At 45.5% G+C, this 21453-nt stretch overlaps 1 protein-coding gene across 2 annotated transcripts; it reads left to right on the forward strand.

The window, feature by feature from the left end:
- The first annotated feature begins 6353 nt into the window (after positions 1-6353).
- ZNF275 (zinc finger protein 275) lies at positions 6354-20387 on the forward strand. Of its 2 annotated transcripts, none has more exons than XM_068533939.1 (4): positions 6354-6464; positions 17280-17387; positions 18299-18383; positions 18688-20387. In XM_068533939.1, the coding sequence occupies exon 4, from the start codon at positions 18717-18719 to the stop codon at positions 19842-19844; it is 1128 nt and encodes a 375-aa protein (XP_068390040.1). In that variant the 5' UTR covers positions 6354-6464; positions 17280-17387; positions 18299-18383; positions 18688-18716; the 3' UTR covers positions 19845-20387. The 2 variants fall into 2 exon arrangements, with proteins under 2 accessions (XP_068390040.1, XP_068390041.1); XM_068533940.1 differs by lacking the exon at positions 6354-6464 and adding an exon at positions 16606-16817.
- Positions 20388-21453: the final 1066 nt, after the last annotated feature.

The raw sequence follows: 21453 nt of genomic DNA on the forward strand, positions 1-21453 counted from the left end.
CCTGGTCTGGGAGGATCCCACATGCCGCGGAGCAACTGGGCCCGTGGGCCACAACTACTGAGCCTGAGCGTCTGGAGCCTGTGCTCCGCAACGGGAGAGGCCGCGATTGTGACAGGCCCGCGCACCGCGATGAGGAGTGGCCCCCACTCGCCGCAACTGGAGAGAGCCCTCGCACAGAGACGAAGACCCAACACAGCCAAAAATAAACAAAATAAATAAATAATAAATAAAAATTTAATAAATAAATATTTCTATATCCCATTATAGTTATTGCAGATATCTAGAAATATTTACTAAAAATGGCATTACCTCAAAATTAGACAGTTGGTAGACCAGTTTTAGATACTGTTATATTATGTGTTAATGAAGAAGCACATATATCACTGTAAAAATATAATTATGAGCATGCTTTATGTCCTTAAGCATATTTATAATAGCTGCTTTAAAAATATTGTCTGTGAATTATAGTATCAGGGTCAGTTTCCTTTGAATGTTTTTTTTTTCTTGAGTGTCACCACATTTTCTTGTTTCGTCTAGTAATTAAGCATCATATCCTGGACATTGTCAATAATGTGTTCTAGTGGCTCTGGCTTCTTGCTTTCTGTTATATTTCTCCAAAGAGGTGTTATTGTTGCTGCTGCTGCTTTAGCAGCCAGTTAACTTAGCTAAACTCAGACTCCAAACTCTGTCTCCCCTGTGTTGAGCATCATCTGAAATCTCTGCTCAGTTATTTTCTTGGAGTCTACCCTGTACATACACATCCCAGTGTCACCAGAGATTTGGGTAGAGTTTATATGCCAAATTTGGGTTCTGTGCCTGTGGTTCTTTCCTGTCCAGGATTTTCCTTCTCACTTTCCCGCCACTGTGGTCACCCTGAACTGTGTCCTCTGGGTCTCTGAAGTTTTAGCCACCCAGCATGACATCCTCTGCAGCCTGCCCTCACATGTAAACAAATATGCAAGCGGGAATATCAAATTCTACCAATTATTTAAGGAAGAAATAATGTCAATATTACACAAACTCTTCCATAGACGTGAGGAGGAAAGAATACTTCCAACTCATTCAACGAGGCCAGCACTAGCTTTATATCAAAACCATTCAAAGACATCATATAAAAGAAACTTACAGACTGATGTGTTTCATCAACATACACGCAAAAATTCTAGACAAAATTTTAGCAAATGGAGTTCAACAAGATACAAAAATGATAACATATTATGACTAAGTAGTCTATAATGAGAATACAAGTTTAAACATTTGAAATTTTATCAACGTAACTCAGCATATTAACAAAATAAAAATAAAAACAATATGACATATCTCTTAGTCTATTCAGGCTGGTATAACAAAATACCACAGACTGTGTGGCTTATAAACAACAGAAATTTCTCACAGTTCTGGAGGCTGGAAGTCCAAGATCAAGGTGCCAACATGGTTGCATCCTGGTGAGGGCTCCCTTCCTAGTTAATAGCCAGCAACTTCTTGCTAGGTCCTCACATGCTAAAGGAGCAAGGCATCTCTGGAGCCTGTTTTATAAGGGCATTGATCCCATTGGGACCTAAATACTTCCCAAAGGCCCCACCTCCTAATACCATCACCTTTGGGAGTTAAGATTTCAACATACGATTTGGGGGGGGGGGCAGGGGGGATACATTCCGACTATAGCAATATTCTCAATAGATGCAGAAAAAACATTTGACAGAATCCAACATCCATTCATGATAAAAAATAAAAAAAAACTCCCAGAAAACTAGGAATAGAAGGGAACTTCCTCAACCTGATAAATGACATCTATAAAAAACCTACAGCTAACATCATCCTTAGTGGTGAAAGACTGAGTGCTTTCCCCCTAAAATCAGAATGAAGACAGGGATGTCCACTCTTACACTTTCTATTCAACATTGTATTGGAGGTTCAAGCCTGGGAAATTAGGCAAGGAAAAGAAGTAAACAGCATCCAGACTGGAAAGGAAGAAGTAAACTGTCTTTGTTCACAGATGACAAGATTATCTATTTAGAAAATGCAATGGAATCTATAGAAAAGTTACTAGAACTAATATGTGAGTTCAGCAGGCTGCAGGATATAAGATCAATATACAAAAATCAATTGTATTCCTATATGCTAGCAATGATCAATCAGAAATTAAAAATTTTAAAAACAATACCACTCACAATAGCATCAGAAATGTGCAATACTTAGGAGCAAATCTGACAAAAAATATGAAAGAACAGTGCATTGAAAAATACCAAATATTGGTGAGAGAAATTAAAGACCAAAATAAATGGAGAGAGGCCTAGTTTATGGCTCAAAGAACTCAATATTGGTGAAAAGATGTCAATTCTCTCCAAATTGATCTACAGAATTTAAACCAGCCCCAATCAAAATCCCCAAATCCCATTTTTGGGAATGCAAGAAAACCTAGACTAGTTAAAACAACACTGAAAAGAACAAAGTTATAGAACTTACACTATCTGATTCCAAAGATTATTACAAAACTACACTAATCAAAACTTCATGTTATTGGTATAAAGATAGAAAATACATCAATAGAACAGTATAGACAGCCCTGAATCCACAAATTTCTGGAAAACTGATCTTTGATATAGGCAAAAAATTACAGTAGAGATAGTCTTTTCAACAAATGATGATGAAATAATTGGATATCCACATGCACAAAAATGAACTTTGACCCATATCTCACAAAACACACAAAAATTGACTCAAAATGGATCAGAAACCTAAGTAAATATAAAACCTAGAACCATACAACTTTTAAAGGAAAACAAGATCTTTGTGACCTTGGGTTAGACAAAGATGTCTTAGATATGACACCAAAAGCACAATCCATAAAAGAGCAGATTGATAAACTTAACTTCATCAAAATTTAGAATTTGTGCTCTTCAAAGGACAAGCTACAGACTGGGAGAAAATGTTTGCAAAGCATATACCTGACAAAAGACTTGTATTCCGAATATATAAAGAACGTTTGCAACTTAATAAGAAGACAAACAACCTGATAATAATACTGTAAAATGGGCAAAAGGTTTAAGTAGACACTTCACCAAAGAAGAGTAACAGATGGCTGACATCAATATCACTAGTCAGGGAAGTTCAGATTAAAATCATAATGAGATTACACTACATACCTATCAGCATGGCTAAAATTAAGACTGGCCATACCAAGTATTGACAAGGATAGGAAACAACTGGAGCTCTCCTACACTGTTGGTGGGAATGTAAAATGGTACAACCATTTTGGAAAACGATTTCATGGTTTTTTTTGAAAGTTAAACATACCTCTACTATATTATCTAGCCATACCACTCCTTGGTATTTACCCAAGGTAAAAGGAAACAACTGGAGCTCTCCTACACTGTTGGTGGGAATGTAAAATGGTACAACCATTTTGGAAAACGATTTCGTAGTTTTTTTTGAAAGTTAAACATACCTCTACTATATTATCTAGCCATACCACTCCTTGGTATTTACCCAAGGTAAAAGGAAATGTATGTCCATATAAAGGTTTGTACACAAATGTTCATAGAAGCTTTATTTATAGTTGCCCCAAACTGGAAACTACCCAAATGTCCATCAACCAATGAATGGATAAACCCATTATGGTACATTAATGCAATGGAATATTATTCAGCAATAGAAAGGAGTGAACTGTTGATACATGCAACAATATGGATAAATCTCAAAATAATTTTGTTGGGTAAAAGGAGCCAGATACAAAAGTACACTTATTATATGACTCCATTTACATAAAACTCTAGAAAATGCAAACTACCCTATAGTGACAGAAAGCAGATCAGTGGTTGCTTGAGGACAAGAGGAAGAAGAAATGACAAGAGAAAAGGACTACAAAGGGACACAAGGAAACTTTGAGAGTAATGGATATCTTTAATTGCCTTGATTGTGGTGATGGTTTCATGAACATATATATATATATATATATATATATATGTCAAACCTTATCAGATAGTACAGCTTAAACATGTCCAGGTTATTGTTTGTCAAATATACCTCAAAAGAGCTATTTTTTAAAAAAATACACCTACAAGTAAATAATAAAAAGACAACCCATAAATGTGGGCAAGCTATTTGAACAGACACATAAAAACATCACACGCAACATGATTAGTCATCAGGGAGATAATTAAAATCACAATGAGTTACCACTTCACACCCACTTAAATGGCTAAAAATAAAGGCTTACAACCCCAAATACAGAGGAGGATTGGAAAGAAAAGGAACTCTCATACATATCTGTGGGAACATAAATTGTACAACCACTTCGGAGAATATTCTGGCAGTTTCTTATAAAACAACTCTACTATGATGTGGCAATTCCCTTTCTAGGTAGTTACCCAACTAAATGAAAGCATATGTCTACACAGACTTGTACACGAATGTTCACAGTAGCTTTATTTATAATACTCCAAAATGAAAAGAGACCAGATCATAAACTGGTGAATGAATAAAAACCAACTCGAATATATCCAGATAATGGAATACTATTCAGTTATTAAAGGAAAGAAGCAACACATTAAACAACATAGATAAATCTCAAAATCATCATACTGAATGAAAGAAACCAGACACAAAATAGTACATACCACATGATTCCATCCATATGAAGTTCTCAAATAGGTGAAAGTAATCTAAGATGGAAAAAATTTAGAACAGCGGTTGCCTCTGTGTGGAATTGTGGTGGGAGCTGACTGGGAATGGGCACAAAGGGAATTTCTGGGGTGTTGATAACGTTCAGTATCCTGACAAGAACTTGGCGTATGCATTTGTCAAAACTCACTGCATGGGGCACTTAAGACTTGCGCATTTCACTGTATGTAAATTTTACCTCCAAAACCAAAAAAAAAAAAAAAACAGTAAACAGGTATTGATCTCTAGGTAATGCTATGCGTGCTGAGGTGTTAAGGAGTGAAGTGTGCTTGTATGTCTGCAACTTACTGATACTTTGAAATGGATCAGTTAAATAAGGATGACCATGCAATCAAGCAAGTGTAGCATAATGCTAATTGTAGAATACTGGTGATTGGTATATGCGTACAAATCTTTCAATTGATCTGTATGTTGCAAAGTTTTCATAATAAAATGTGGAAGGTAAATTAAAAAAAGTTGGTAGCATCTAACAGATAAAATTGTTACAAGAATATTTAAGAAGTTGGTTATAATCATTATCACTAATAAAACGATAAATGTATACTAATAAAAAATGAACAAAAAAGTTAGACCGTGTCCTTCAGACTTAATTCAGTGCCCAGCTAGTGTGGCTCTTTTTCCCTTGGCTTACTGCTGTCCAGCATTTTCCTTTTGATCCTAGAATATGCCCAGTTGGTTCCTATCACAGGGAATTTGCACTTGCTGTTCCTTTTACCTGTGGATGCTCTTCCTATCAACAACCTTCACACGGCTGAGTCCTTCTTGTCATTCAAGTCTCATATCAACCATAGCCTCACTGAAATTCCCCACCCATCACTCCCAAACACCCCCCTAATTGATGTTCTTCACAGTTCTTGTCATTCTTGTGTGTTGTTTGTTGACCCTTGTTTATTACTGTATTCCTTACGAAACAGGAATCTTCAAGGAAGCATCGATGGGCTTAGCACACTGCAGGGTGCAGCAGATTCCTAGATCTTTTGTTGACTGGCAGAAATTCCTCTGGAAGTGGCTGTCACTACTTGCAGCAGCCTCGATCCAAGAATCCTGTTCTTTTCTCTTCTCAGTATGACCTGCCATTTTGAAACTAACTCAAGTGACTTTCCCCTCCACCTTTACCCGAGCACGCGGGCGCGCGCGCGTGCGCACACACCCACACACAAACATACTCACAGGAGCTCTTGGGCGCCAAATGCGCGCCCCCTGAGGGCAGGGATTGCAGCCTGGTTTTGCTCACAGCTGTATTCTCAGTGCCTGGCACGGCGAGAGCTCACACCTTCCGTGACTGAGCGAGGCGCTTTGACCCCTCCAGTGGGGGCTGGCTTTGCTCTCCGTCGCCCTCCGTTCTCATTCCCCCCACCCATATTCCCGTCCTAAAGGCGCCCAAGGGGGAGGGGTCCTCTTCATTCCTTCGTTCCCTCCTTCGTGGTCTTGTTGGTTCATTCGCTAGTTCATTCATTCATTCATTAGTACATTCACCTGGCCCCACCGCGCAGCTCCCCTGGGGTCTGGCCTGACCCACCCACCCCGGGCTAGGCCACGCCCCCTTCCAGCCCCCCCACTCTCCGGGCCAATCGAGACCGGCGGGCCGGGCGGGGCCGGAGCCGGGGCGGGGCCTCGCTCTCCCACTACCCACGGCGGCGCCCGCTGCTCCGGAAACGCGCCGTGGGGCTGCTGGGCTCAGCCGGTTGCTGGCGGCTCCGTGGCGCTTCCTGCCGCGCCGGGCCTGGGCCGCGCCAGCGCCACTCCGCCGAGGACCGCGCGTTGGCCGCCGCCGGGCCGAGGTGAGCGTGCGGGCCACAAGAGGATGTGCGCGGAGCCCGGGAGGGTGTGCGGGGCCGCGATGAGCGCGCGGGCCGCCAGAGGATGTGCTGGGAGTCGCGGATGAATGTGCGGGTCCCGGGTGATCGTTTGGGCCTCGGGAGGATGTGCAGGGGACGGCCCAGGAGAGTGTGCAGGACTGGGGTGAGTGTTCCAGAAGGTGTGCGGTGGGGGGGCAGGGGGCGGCCAAGCTTGTTGGGGGACGTCTCTGTTCCCGCGGGAAGCTGCTCGGCCCTGGGGCCAGGTGGAGCGGGAGGCGGGTCCGGGATGGCGGGTGCGAAGAGGCCGAAGGCCTTCCCGCGGCGGCCAGGGGGCGACGGTTAGGGGCGGGAATCGCTGGACGTGCTGAGGCCTACGCTGCTTTTGGGGTGACGCTAGGGGATGGGAACCGGTCGCTATGGGAAGAGGGGACCCCGCACCCCAAGTGCAGAGGAGGCCAAGTGGGAGGGGGCGTTGGGGGGGTGTTAAAAGGGCTTTTCCCTAGTCTGGGGGAGGGGCTGAACAGCAGTCAGAGACGCGGGTAGGTGTACTGGGGACGGTACTGGGGACTTCCTGCTGGCGGAGTCTCTCCTTTCCTTTTGGGTGGGGGTCGAGCGTCAGCTTGTCGGGGAGGATGGGGGGGGCAGCCTAGAGCCCAAATGCTGTGAGGGAGGGGGAGGGGCAGCCCTTGCTGGGTGAAAACAAGCTCAAGGCCCTGGATCTGAACAGTGCTTTTTCTGTCGCCCTTCTGGGGCCACCATCACCCGCTCCAGTGCCCCCCCCCCTTAAACTCCTTTGCTGCCTTCTGTAGTCTATATTTGGGTGATTAATTACATGTCTTTTTCCATCCTCCCCCCCACACAGTCGCCTGCTGCCCGAAGCCCATGGTCCCTTTCAAACACCAACCCCCCCCCAGAATCCTGGCCCTTTTCCCGGAGGTCCCATCCTGTTCCAACTGACACCCTCCAGCCAACGTTGGCGCAGCTGGGGGCCACCAGCCCCCTCCAGTCTCCTTGGTCAGTGAAATATTTCCTCTTCAACCTCAGACCCGACATTTTTCTTTTACCAAAGGATTTCAGATGGGATCGCTAGAACAGCACCCCCTCTGGGTACTAATGCTGCCTCACCCCATCCCTCATGCTCCCTCCTGCCCTGTGCCTGACACAGTCCAATCCATTCCCCCCAAATGTCTTAGGATCTACATTTAGAATCCTATCGAACAGTGATTTTCAGCCTTCTTTGGGTGAGGAGACCCCTTAGAAAATCACTAGAAAGTGTGAATTCTCTTCCCAGAAATCTGACAGTCAGCACAGAGAGTGGGATCCCATTCAGGAGGCTCATGGGCCAGAATCCTGTCTGATGAGCCCTGGAGGTGAGGAAGCCTCTGGATTCTAGACGGGCCCAGTGCTAACCAGGCACAGATCAGCATCCCAGTTTCCTGAGTGCTGGTTGAAAATGCAGATTTCTCATCCCCACCTACACCAGCTACTCTGTCCCTTGAGTTCTTAGCAAACCCCAGGCCAGGGTTCTAACCCACCCGTCCAACCCTGGCCCTAACCTGCCTGGGCTCCCCAACTGCCCAGGGCCCCTTGGGATTTGCACAGCATTCCCCCACCCCCATTTAGAATCGTTCATATCCTGGGCAGTGTGACTTAAACGAAGCTATACTTAAAATTTATTTTGATTTTCAGTAAGATAGCGTGCGTCTTCTTGGGGAAATGGGAACATAAACCTTCCCTCAATTAAGTACAACAAACACTACAAAATTCCCTTCTGGTCTACCTTCTGGCTTTTTATAGAAGGCAAAGAAAATGGAAACCTAAACAGAGAGAGACAGGTGCCCAGGCAGAGTGAGAGAGGAAAACGGGGAAGACGGAGACAGATGCCTGCCACCCACGCACACAGAAAAAGGCACACACAGACACAAACACCCCAAGAGAAACAGACTTTCCTGGTGAAACACCCTCTCTTCTGGCCCTTTAGGATTCACTTCTAGTAGCAGTGCATTTGCACAGTACAGGGTGGGCCCAAATGGGGCCTTTGCGGCCACATCCTGGCGGGACGGGTTGAGAGCTGGTGAAGGCTAAGCCCAGCTCCAGCCCAGGGGCTCGGCTCAGGATCCCAGCCTTGCCTGACTCAGGTGGATTGGGGTCTCAGCAGTGTGTTCAGTCTCACAGCCTGTCCTTTGGTTGAGCACTCATGATCCAAAAAGGCGTGTTCCCGGAAGGAGTACCCAAGTCTGCTTCTGTCCCCCCCAAATTATTTCAGTCCAACAGGTGGGATCTTACCTGCCTGACTAATCGCTCAGAATTGTTCTGAGACACGATGCCATCCCTGCATCTCTCTTTGGGGCAAGTCTGGATGTTTATAGACCATGTCTGCTGGCCTTAAAGCTGGCCATGCTGTTAGAAGACCCCATGGGGATGCAAGATGGTGAGAAGTATTGTTTTTGATTCTGGAAGCACTTATATTTTTATATATGCCAGTGCCGTTGAACCATCTTTGCCCAGAGATAGTTCTCTCGATCTAAACAACACAACTCAAGGGAGAACAGATATCCAGTAAGGAGAATTGGGAATCTAGGTAATTAATAGGATGATTTAGGGTTAAGGTTAGGGGTGGGAGAGGGAGCTGAAGGCACCCATCTGAATTAGATGGTCGCGAGTGCAGTCTCTCGTGTGACCTATAAAGATTCCCTCCAGGGCATTTTTGCTCTGGCCCAGAACTGAAATGAACACCATGAGCCACCTGTTGTCTTCTGGGGGCCTGAGGACATTCTGTTTCAGGTCCTTATCTAGATGCTCCAGGGAGTCCAGGTGTTTCTGGCACCCCTTTGAAGTTTCTGGAAGCTGCCAGATTGATCTAGTTTGGGTGGCCTTGCTCCCTGTCCCCTGCCCCCACTGCCCAGGGAAGGATGGCACCTGCTGAGGAGGTTGCTTGGCTACTTGTGCCATGGAATTAGTCTAACACTGATCTTTTAGGCTCAGAAGTGAACTTTCCTAGTAGCCAGACATCCTAAGGAGGGGTCCCGAGCTCAAAGGTGACCAGAATACACCTAATTATTCACTATTTTTTGTGACACATGTTGGCTTTTGTCTCCATTGGGTTCAGCTGTTCTGTTCTTTCAAATCAGAGTGAAATGGTTGTTTTGGTTCTCAATGTTTCTGATTCAATACGGAAAATTGGATTTAAATAAGTTGGTTAAAATTTACATTGCCATCTAAAGCACATTTCAGGAACATCTGTTCACTCACGTGAACTCTCATGCTTTAGGAAGCATGATTTTTCAGAAGTGTGTCTGTGAGGCAGCTGCGGTGTCTGTGGCACTCGGCTAGGTCCGGAGTGGAATCCGCAGTCAACCTTGGTAGGGCCTTCACTCTCTGGGAGCATATAGTCGTTAGACTATACTTCAGATCCCACTTAAAGAAGGAAGATAATATTTACATTAAGAGGCAGAGGTTTGTTTTCCCATAGTCTGTCTACCAACTTCCTTTTCCCGGTTGGGTGAAGAAGTGCACTTCCGAGATTTGGGGCTTTTCCATGGTGAGTGAAAGTGCCTCGCATTCAAGATCAGGATCGCCCCCTGTATCCATCGGGTGCACTACAATGGTTTTCATATTGTGCCTGGAATTGCTTTGACCTTGATCTCCCAAGGTCCACTTTTGGAAGGCAACAGACACCTGTATGTGTCACTTTTGTCACAGAGTGCAGTTTCTTTTCCAGATTAGTTCCACCATTTTAAAGTGGAGCTGTTGGGCAATCCGGCTTCTGAATTATCAGATTGTTTTCAGGATTGATGATGATTTTATTTTTAACTGCAGTGGGATTAATGTGTATTATCTTTTTTAATGATCTTCCTTTGCGTCTCATAAAGCTTTTACCCGATATACCTTGTTCATTGTGCAGAGTTTAGCTTCCTTTTGTGAAAGCAGGGCTCACTTTTTCCCTCCCATTTTTATGAGCACCTTCAAAATGGTCTCTGTGTGTCCATGGGTTCTGTCACTGTGGGTAGTGATCTGAAGTGCACTTGGGTTAAGTCCCTTGGGCAAGCCTGGTACAGGAAGGGCCAGTCCTGTTGCTACACAGGAATTAAAGGATAATTAACAATTCACTTGGGGGTTGTGGCTCCAGGACTTCAACGATTAATCATGCCAATTAAGTGAAAACACTTTGGTGGGATCCGCTCAATTAACTGGGAACACTTCAGGAGGACCTGCTCAATTAAACATGGGTGGCTTGGAAAAACTGTGAGTGAGAGAGAGAATGACGTGTGTATCTATTGCGCAGGGAGGGTCTGTGATGGCATGTTCATGGGAGGATTTAAAGCCAGTCCCCTAAACCCATACGCACCATTAGGCTTCAAGGACACTCAATGGCTGCCTGGCCTTTGGATAAGGCCTGGTGTTAGATATTACCTGGTGGCATATTATTTCTCTCTTTTCTGGTGTGGTTTGAAATGTCTCAAATCTTGGGAGCTAGACCTTAGGCAAGTTAGTTCACCTCTCAGATCCGTGTCTTCCTTCTCTGTAAAATGGAGGCGGGAATGACTATAGGTGGCGATAGTTACGTTATGGAAAGGGAGAAGCACAGTGCCAAACGCATAGGAGGTGCTCTGTTAATGGAAGTTAGATGAATTTAACACACCCCTCCCACCGCAGTTTCTCACATGCCCACTGAGTGTTAGGAGCTGCTGCAGATGCTGGGGATTCAGGGGTGACCAAGAAAGAGAAGGGCCCTGTCCTGTCAGAGGTGACATTTCCCCCAGGGAGAATCAGGTAAAAACAAGCAATTTTGGAGGATACGTTTTAGGTAGTGAAAAGTGTTATACGTAAACCGTGCTGGGGCTGGAGAGTGAAGACATTTGGAGGAGGTGACACTTGAGTGAGGCCCGAATTCTTCGAAGGAGCCACCTGAGGCAGGTTCAGAGGCCCTCAGGGGTATTGCCTTGGCGTGTTTATGACAGGATGAAGGCCGAGGGTCTGGAAGGAATGACTGAGACATGGGGTGCAGGATATGGGTCTGGTGGGCTCAGCCAGGGCCTTGGAAGGGGTTAAGGCCTTAGGTCTCTGGCCTGAGGGTGGTGAGATGAGGCTTGTAACAGACCATCTTCCTCAGGAGGTGAAGGTGAGATGTTCTCCTCTCCATTCCACTTGGCAACAAAACCTCAATGTCAATTGGAAGTGAATTTTTTAGAATGAATTGTATAAGTAATCTATGACCAGTTCATTTTGTATTGGAAGCCAAAGTCAAACCAGACATCAAATGTATACCAGGAAGAATCCAACTGCTCCGAGGGTGCCCTGCCCAGGTGACAGTGGGATACAGAGGGCTTGGCTGCTGGGCACCTGGGGCTTCCCTCACACACTGGGGAGCACCTGTGCTGGCAGCTGCTTAAAGATGGAAATAGAGTTTCCGTGGACACGGGGGCCAAAGGAGGCCTTCTGCTCACATCTGTCATGGTTCTCATAGCTTGGGGGGATGATCCCAGGAAGTGACAACCCCATGGACCTGCCTCTAAGCTTTCTGGGACTGCCCACACATTCCTGCCAGCACTGCTCCACTGTGCCTGCCTTGCCTGTGTGGGCACCTCGGGATGTTGCCCAGCTTCAGGGGCAGTTCCCTGTTGTCTCCTTGGCCTCAGCCCTGTCCTCGCGCATGCTGAGCATCTTTCTTATCCAAAGTCAACTGAAATCTTTTAAAATTGTTGTTCCTTTCTGATTACCAAAGAAATGCAGCTTGGTTACTAAAAATTCATTACAGAAACAGAAAGCAGAAGACCTTTCTAGACCTGGACTCTACCCCAGGGTGGTGCACATTGCAGTCTCGATGTGCTCATTCACTGTGAGTCACTCTCAGTTTATTCCTTTTTTCTCCTAAAACACAAATATATACCATTCTCTCCCCTTCCCCTACACTCTTTGGATTTTTTAATAAACAGTTACTGTCTGTCTATAATCTTCTTTGAAGGAGGATTCAAATTTTTGTAATCTGCTGTGTGTCATTCTGCATTGGCCACCTGTTGATTTTTTTTTTCATTTTCATTTACTTTTTAAAATTTTTTCTGTTTTTTTTCTTGTCTCTTACCACCTATTGATTTTATACTTAAGCTCTCCAGTTTTCTTCCTGCTCTGAGTTCTAGGATTCTTCAGAAAGGTCTCCCTCATGTTTCTATGACGTTGGGATTATTGAGACTCTTCCTGTTGGTTATAGTATATTGTTTTCCGTCCTTTTACTTTTAACCTATCTCTGTCTTTACATTTAAACTCTTTATATTTAAAGTTTCTTGTTGACAGCATATAGTTGAGTCTCATTTTTAAAAAAAAAATACAATCTGATGATCTCTGCCTATTAACTGGTGTGTTTAGTTCATTTATATTTAATTTAACTATCCATATGGTTGTGTTTAAATTTGCCTCTTGGTATTTATTTCCATTTGCCCCATCTGTTCTTTTTCCTTTGTTTTTTTTTACCTTTCTTCTTTTGGATTATTTTTTAGAACTGTATTTTATCTCCACTACTGGCATGCATCAGAGTCTTGGAGGGCTTTGTAAAGCACACAGTCATACGTTTTATTTCTACATATGTTATAAACCCTGCACTACCTTATTATTTTTGCTTTAAATGTTCAGTTATCTCTTAAAGATTTAAAAATGAGAGAGGTAAAAGTGTTTATATTTCTGCACATATTTACATTCCTGATGTTCTTCATTCCTTTGTGATCCAAGTTTCCATCTGGTATCATTTCCCTTCACTGGAAAAACTTCAATATGTCTTGTAGTACAGGTCTGCTGGTGACAGATCCTTTCAGCTTTTCTTTGTCTAAAAAAGTTTTTATTTTGCCTTTATTTTTGAAGGATACTTTCCCTGAATATAGAAGTCTCGGTTGACATGTTTTTTTTTTTCCTTTAGCACTTTAAAAATGTCATTCAGTTGTTTTCTGGCTTGCACATTTTCTGATAAGAAGTTAGCAGCTATTCTTATCTTTGCTCCTCTGTATACAACATCTTTTCTTCCTCTGGCTGCTTTAAGATTTTCCCTTTATCACTAGTTTTCAGCAATATGATTATGATGTGTCTTAGTGTACATGTGTGGGGTTGTTGGGGTTTTGTTTTTTGTTTGTTTAGTCTTGCTAGGGGGTAGTTGGGCTTCTTGGATCTAGGTTTCATCAAATTTAGAAAACAATACATTTTAACCATTATTTCTTCAATTATACTTTTATCCCCCTCCTCCTTTTCCTCATCTTCTCAGATTCCAGTTGCATATGTGTTAGACCACTTTCTGTTATCCTCAAGTCACTGAGACTCTGTTTTTTAAATATGTTTTTCTTTCTGATCTAAATTTGGGATAATTTCTATTGCTATGTCTTCAAATTTTCTAATCTTTTTCGGGGGACAGGGCTGTGTCTAATCTGCTGTTAATCACATCCAATGAAGTTTTCATTTTAAATATTACAGTTTTCACCTCAATAAGTCCCATCTGGTTCTTGTTTATATCATCCATTTCTTTCATTATGTTCCTGTTTTTCTTTAAATAGTTATACATTGTTAAACTAGCTGTTATCCTTGTCTGTAAGTTCTGTCAGTGATCACTTCTGAGTGTTTCTATTGACATTATTTTCCTTTCCATGAGTCACATTTTCCTGCTTCTTGGCATTTACTTAATTTTTTTTAACATCTTTATTGGAGTATAATTGCTTTACAATGGTGTGTTAGTTTCTGCTTTATAACAAAGTGAATCAGTTATACATATACATATGTTCCCATATCTCTTCCCTCTTGCGTCTCCCTCCCTCCCACCCTCCCCATCCCACCCCTCTAGGTGGTCACAAAGCACCGAGCTGATCTCCCTGTGCTATGCGGCTGCTTCCCACTAGCTATCTGTTTTACATTTGGTAGTGTATATATGTCCATGCCACTCTCTCATTTTGTCACAGCTTACCCTTCCCCCTCCCCATATCCTCAAGTCCATTCTCTAGTAGGTCTGTGTCTTTATTCCCGTCTTGCCCCTAGGTTCTTCAGAAATGCAAATCAAAACTACAATGAGATATCATCTCACACCGGTCAGAATGGCCATCATCAAAAAATCTAGAAACAATAAATGCTGGAGAGGGTGTGGAGAAAAGGGAATACTCTTGCACTGTTGGTGGGAATGTAAATTGATACAGCCACTATGGAGAACAGTATGGAGGTTCCTTAAAAAACTAAAAATAGAACTATCATACGACCCAGCAATCCCACTACTGGGCATATACCCTGAGAAAACCATAATTCAAAAAGAGTCATGTACCAAAATGTTCATTGCAGCTCTATTTACAGTAGCCAGGACATGGAAGCAACCTAAGTGTCCATCAACAGATGAATGGAGAAAGAAGATGTGGCACATATATACAATGGAATATTACTCAGCCATAAAAAGAAATGAAATTGAGTTATTTGTAGTGAGGTGGATCGACCTAGAGTCTGTCATACGGAGTGAAGTACGTCAGAAAGAGAAAAACAAATACCGTATGCTAACACATATGTATGGAATTTACTTAATTTTTTATTGGATGTTGAACATTGTAGAGATTATGTTGTTGATTGTCTGGATTTTGTTGTTTCACTGTGAAAATTGTTGGACTTTGTTTTGGGAGGTAGTTATTTGTGGAATAGTTTCATCCCTTCAAGGCCTAATTTCAAGTTTTTCTAGAGCAGATCCAGGGTAGCTGTGGCTCCAGGGATAGATCAGTCCTACTACTAAGGTATGGCCCCTCTGATTCTCTAGTGAATACCCCATGTGATCACTGAGGACTCCCTACTCTGGTTGGTTAGACCCTGAACATCTTCCTACCTTTGTGTGTCCTAGGAATTGTTCAACTTACAGCTTCCTGGTCATTCTTTTCCTAGTCTTTGGGAGTTTCACTCTATGCATGCATGGCTTAGTAGTTAAGAAAGACTAAAGGGGAGCCTTGTACAGATTTTTTGGAGCTCTTTTTTTCTGCATAGCTCCCTACTTTCTGGAACTCTGCTCTGCCTCAGCTTCCCTGAACACTGGTCTGTGTTGATAATAAAGCCACCAAGCTCTGTTTGGGTCCCCCTTCCCTATACTCTCAATCTGGAAATTGCCTCCAGGAAGAGATCTGGGACACTGATAAAGCTCACCTCATTTGTTTCTCGTCTCACAAGGATCGTGATCCTGTGCTGCCTGCTGTCCAATATCTAAACACTGTTGTTTCACATCTATTTTATCTAGTTTTCTACTTATTTATGGCACGACATTAAATCTGTTCCTTGTTACTCCCTCATGGCCAGAAGTGGAAGTCTCTGTCTAACCCTTTTAATATAACATCTAATTTTACGTAAAAGTATTTCTGGAGTATCTGGGTTCTGTACTCCTTGAGCTAGTGTAAAAATGCTTCCTTTTCATATAACTGTGAACCGAATTGACCTGACATCAGAACAGAAACTGTGTTCCTGTTTCTGTGAACTCACTGAAGTGGGAGGCCTGCGATGCATGCACACCTGTGGTGGGATCCGAAAGATAAAGGCAACTTACACATGTGGTTCAAATCCTTTATTTAGCAACAGTCTTTGAAGATCTTTTTTTTTTTTTTGGAGGTGTCTTTTTCCAGGTATTTTGTTCAACTTTTCATTTTGTCAAATATATCACAGAAACATTCTTGTCTGCAAGCTGTCACCTGGTGAGTTGTTTCGGTGGGGTGGAGTGTGGCCTTTAGAGGGCCTTGCTGCTAGTCAGGAGGCCCTGGCTCCTGCCCTGTTATGTCTCTTCCCTCCAGTAGCCCAGTCTGGTTTTTTGTTGCCCCTACAAAGTTGAGAAGGACCTCTCACTTCCTAGTTATTTCTTCTGATGTTCTTTTGGGGATACTTCCTTCCTGTGCAGTGTGAGCATTGAACTCTACAAGGCCTACTGCTAGGAGGCCTGTGGCCGACCTGTCTCTGAGAGCCGGTCTCCCTGCCACTGGCTCTTGGTCTGAGTTTGTCTTCTCCTGCCTGTGCCTGGGCTAACATTCATTTGTCTTGTCTGGGTTCCCTCTGGCCTGCCTGTATCAATTCTCTGCCAGCCCACTTTCCCCACTGTTTGGGATATATTTTGTTAGGTGTATCCGTGCTCTGGCTTGTCATTCAGCCTCTGTGCAAGAGAAGACTCAAGAAAATTTAAAACAGGGGAAAAGGAAGTCACCAGTCTCATCCCACAGGACCCAGAGGCAGGGCTGCTGTCACTCACGGCACCTTTCACTTTCCTTAGCTCTGCCTGCCCCACAGGGTCTTGCTCTTCCCCAAGATGGATTCCTGGGAAACCAAGTCCTGGCAGGCCCCCTTGGGGTGCTGGAGGCCCAGGTGAGCTGTGCTTCCCTCAGTCTGGCTTGGGAATCTGTCACTGCTCCCTGATTCTGGCCTTGGACTCTGCCTCTTGCCCCAGCATGACACACAACAGGGCCTGAACCCCAGCTGCTGCCTTCCCTCCCTCTCTCTGCTTCTCTCCCCGGAGTCTGCCAAGGAATGGTTGCCTGCTGGGCTTGTAATTCCCATCGTACTGATGGGGGAGCTGCGTTTCAATCCAGGAAAGTGATTGAACCGAAGTCCCTTGGGAGGACAGTGGGAGCCAGGGCCACGGCCCAGGTCTCTTGGCACGTGGTCAGGTTCTCTTTCTAGCACTTCTTGAGGCTTGTAGTTATATTTCCATGTTAGCAATGCACGCTCACTTCAGACTCTCACCTCTCATCCCTGGGGTTAGTGGCACTGCCCTTGCCTCATTCTAGAGTGGATGGAAGGACAGATTATCCCTGGGAATTCTTTCAGGATCCGGTGACATTTGGTGACGTGGCACAGTACCTCATCAAAGGGAGTGGCTGAGGCTGGATCCTGAGCAGAGGACACCGGCATATTGAAGGAATGTGACCTCTGTGGGTAAGGATGCCCCCAGCCCTTCCACAAGCTTTGCCACCAGCTTCATGGTCCTACGCCGCTGGGAGTAGGATAAGGGGCACCTGGCATAGCGTCACACAAGCTCACCTTCCAGGGGCTTATGCTCCCTGGGAATGGGCTGTGAGGAAATACAGAGGGTCTGCTACACCCGATATCTCAAAGTAACAGGTGTCCCTCCCAACTCCTAATGGCATGGAAAGAAGCGCCCTCAGTTTTTCATTGGGAAAGAAATTAGAACAAACTAGCCACTATAATTAAATACTTTTTTTTTAACATCGTTATTGGAATATAATTGCTTTACAATGGTGTGTTAGTTTCTGCTTTATAACAAAGTGAATCAGTTATACATATACATACAGCCCCATATCTCTTCCCTCTTGCGTCTCCCTCCCTCCCACCCTTCCTATGCCACCTAATTAAATACTTTTTTAACCCACAAATTATATAAATTTCATGACAGCTTTACTGTAGTTTACTGTTGAGAGAGGTTGACGTAGCAAGCTCCTTTGCACCATCAGGGGCTGCACGTGGTGAGGTGGGGAGGCTTCTTCGGAGGAGAGACTGCCAGGGGTCAGCTTTGACAGTTCTGGGAGAACCCCAAGTTCAATGTGCAGACCTTGAGGAGGGTGGATGGGGAAAGGGAGGATCAGCTCCTCAGGAAGACAAGCTGGTTCTCCACCCACATGGGCCCAGAGCTTGCTTCATCCAGCCCCTGGAAGGAGCCGACTGTTGGGAAAGGCATTTTAAATGGATGAATGACTTGCGTAAGGGAACAGCCAGCCCAGCCTTTGGGGATTGAAAGGCTTTCCCCTTCAAAGGCCCTGAACCACTCCTACCCCATCCTGATGTCATCTCCGGATGCTGCCATAGCCTGTTTCCTTTTCCGCAAGCAGGAGTTCCTGTTTTGAATCCTGACTTGGTCTCTCACCTGGTGCAAGTCTGACCCATCCCTTCACGTGGAACGAGCTGAGCATTCAGGTGAGTAAAAGAAACCTGAAGAAATGTCAGGGCGTCGTTGGGGAGGCCCAGGTGAGCCTTTGGGGTGGGAGTGGTGTGCTGCTCCTCAGTCACCTTGACAGGGAGCATCCAGCAATCAGGCCCTTGCGCCCCTTCCATCTACCGCGCTTGTTTCCAGCTGGGTGGGGAGCCGCCATCCTGCCCCGGTGGCCTCCAGGCCCGATGCTCGGCAGCTGTCTCAGGAGGAAAGTGATTGTTGACAAAGGAGAGTAACCTCCTTCCTTCCTCCTCGGCAGAGTGCAGTGTCTTGTGGTTTCCATTTTAGAAAGCATCTGGGTGGCCCAACCGCCGAGGATGGGCGAAGACGCCCAGTCACAGGAGATGGCGCCCACGAGCTCCCCGACGGCCAGTGAGCACAGCCCTGAGGTCAAACAGAACGGGGACTCTGAGGGGAGGGGAGGGAGCCCCCGGAATCCACCTGTAGAACATCATTTTGCATGTAAAGAGTGTGGGGATGCCTTTCGGCTTAAGGTCCTCCTCGTGCAGCACCAGCGAATTCACAGTGAGGAAAAGGGCTGGGAATGCGGCGATTGCGGGCAGGTCTTTCGGGGGGTGTCTGAGTTCAACGAGCACCGGAAGAGCCACGTGGCGGCAGAGCCCCGGCCAGGCCCCAGCCGGGCCCTTGATGAGGCCATGGAGAAGAGAGAGCAAATGGAGAGGGAGGCGAAGCCCTTCGCGTGTGAAGAATGCGGGAAGAGGTTCAAGAAGAGCGCGGGCCTCAGTCAGCACCTGCGCGTCCACAGCCGAGAGAAGCCCTTTGACTGCGAGGAATGCGGGCGCTCCTTCAAAGTCAACACCCTCCTCTTTCGCCATCAGAAGCTGCACACTTCGGAGAAGCCCTTTGCCTGCAAGACGTGTAGCAGGGATTTCCTGGATCGCCAGGAATTTCTCAAGCACCAGCGGATGCACACCGGCCACCTGCCCTTCGACTGCGACGACTGCGGCAAGTCCTTCCGAGGGGTCAACGGCCTGGCCGAGCACCAGCGCATCCACAGCGGAGCCAAGCCCTATGGCTGCCCCCACTGCGGCAAGCTCTTCCGCAGGAGCTCAGAGCTCACCAAGCATCGGCGGATCCACACGGGCGAGAAGCCGTACGAGTGCGGCCAGTGCGGGAAGGCCTTCCGGCAGAGCTCCAGCCTCCTGGAGCACCAGCGCATCCACACCGGGGAGCGGCCCTACGCGTGTGGCGACTGCGGCAAGGCCTTCCGGGGGCCCTCCGACCTCATCAAACACCGGCGCATCCACAGCGGACTGAAACCCTACGAGTGCGACAAGTGCGGGAAGGCCTTCCGCCGGAGCTCCGGCCTGAGTCGCCATCGGAGGACCCACAGCGGAGCAAGACGCTGCGAGTGCAGCGAGTGTGGCCGCGTGTTCAAGAGGCGGTCGGCGCTGCAGAAGCATCAACCCACCCACCGCGAGTAGGGAAGGCCCGCGGCCCCGTGGCCGGCGGCCGATTCCCTCGGGGCCCGGGGCCCTAGAGGGGGAGGGCAGAGTCAAAGGAGATGAACAGTTTTGTAGCGCTTATATATTTTCTCTTCAGAAAGGTTGAAACCAATTTATACTGCCACCAGCAATTTATAAGTGTTTGTGTTTCCCATCTTGCCTCTCAAGAGTAGCTTCTACCATTTTGATTGAGTTTTGGCTGGTTCAACTGGAATCGAGTACCTTCAAGGTATTAAAATGCACAGGCCTTGAATTGGAGAACGAGAGAAGAGAAACCCGGACGTGGGGGTGGAGCTCGGGATGCTTGGTCCTCTCCTGCAAGCTCCCCCTTCAAGGAAGCTGAGACCCAGAGCTATTCAACGATGGTGTCCATGGAATGTGATCCCGACTTTCCCCAACAGGAGATCGATAGCCCCAAACTTTTTTGGCCTACTTGAATTTATAAATTTTTAGGGTTGTAAATAGAATAATCAAATGTCTTATAATATTTAATTTATTAATTTAGTTCTACATACATATTGTAAATCACATATTATATAGAATAATATATTAATTTAGAAAAGATTCCTTTTTTCCCTAGCTCCACTCCATGAGATCATTTTATCCTAATTCCTCATATGCATTTCTAACCTCACCATCTTCACCAACCTCAGAGGCCCTTTGGCGTCATCATTTTCAAAGCACACATCCAATGACTTCCATCCATCCGAGCTATGTGCCACATAGCACTGTGACAATCCCTGCACAAGGCTCTCACTAGAAACCGCCTCCCAAGCCATAAGTACAGGTTCATGTAACATTAGAATGATTGTTGTCGTTTTTTAATTTATTCTGTAGCTGTACAATGCAACCACTTAAGGTTTTCCTTTTTTTAAGTGACCTTTAAAAGGCTTTTTTAAAGCATCGAAGACTTGTCATTGTGAGGTCGTACTCTTAAGAAGAAGTACTAAATCTGAGTTAAATTTCTTTTGTGTCCTTTTTTCTTAAACCAATTCAATCTGGTGACTCCCAGGCATATCCAAAACTAGCGTCGACTGGGGTTTGTTTCAGGCTAACGGGTCTTGTCCTCAAGCAGCACTGTTTTGTTCAAAATCAAGTAGTTGAGAGAGCATCCCCGTAATAGGGACGTCGCAAGGACTCAAGTGTAAGGTGACGCCTCCTTTTCAGGAACGATAGCCTCTCATATGGGGCCTGGATGGTACTTCTCCGATCCTCCGTTTCCACCTCTGTAAAATGAGGATGATCGCAGGACTGCCTCCTAAGGTTATCGCAGGGACTGCGATGCCGCGCCTGGCACGGAGGTGCACACTCAGTGGGGTCATCTGCCGTCATCGCCATGGTTATCGCTGTTGTTCTATGACTCATTAGTACCCAAACTGAGGATGGACCCAGGCCTCCTGACTCCTAGTCTCATCTTCTTTCTCTCACGTGATGACTTAAAATACTGTTTCCGTTTTCTTGCATGCAGAGTACGTTCATCTCCTTTGACCAGTTACCAAGTTACCTTTGGATATATTGACTTTATACGGCAGTTCTTTCTGTATCGATTGTGATGATCTCTTTTCCAGTTTTATTGCTTTGCTCTTTG

The sequence above is a fragment of the Eschrichtius robustus genome, chromosome X (genome assembly GCF_028021215.1).
Source record: "Eschrichtius robustus isolate mEscRob2 chromosome X, mEscRob2.pri, whole genome shotgun sequence".
Classification (NCBI taxonomy): Eukaryota; Metazoa; Chordata; class Mammalia; order Artiodactyla; family Eschrichtiidae; genus Eschrichtius; species Eschrichtius robustus.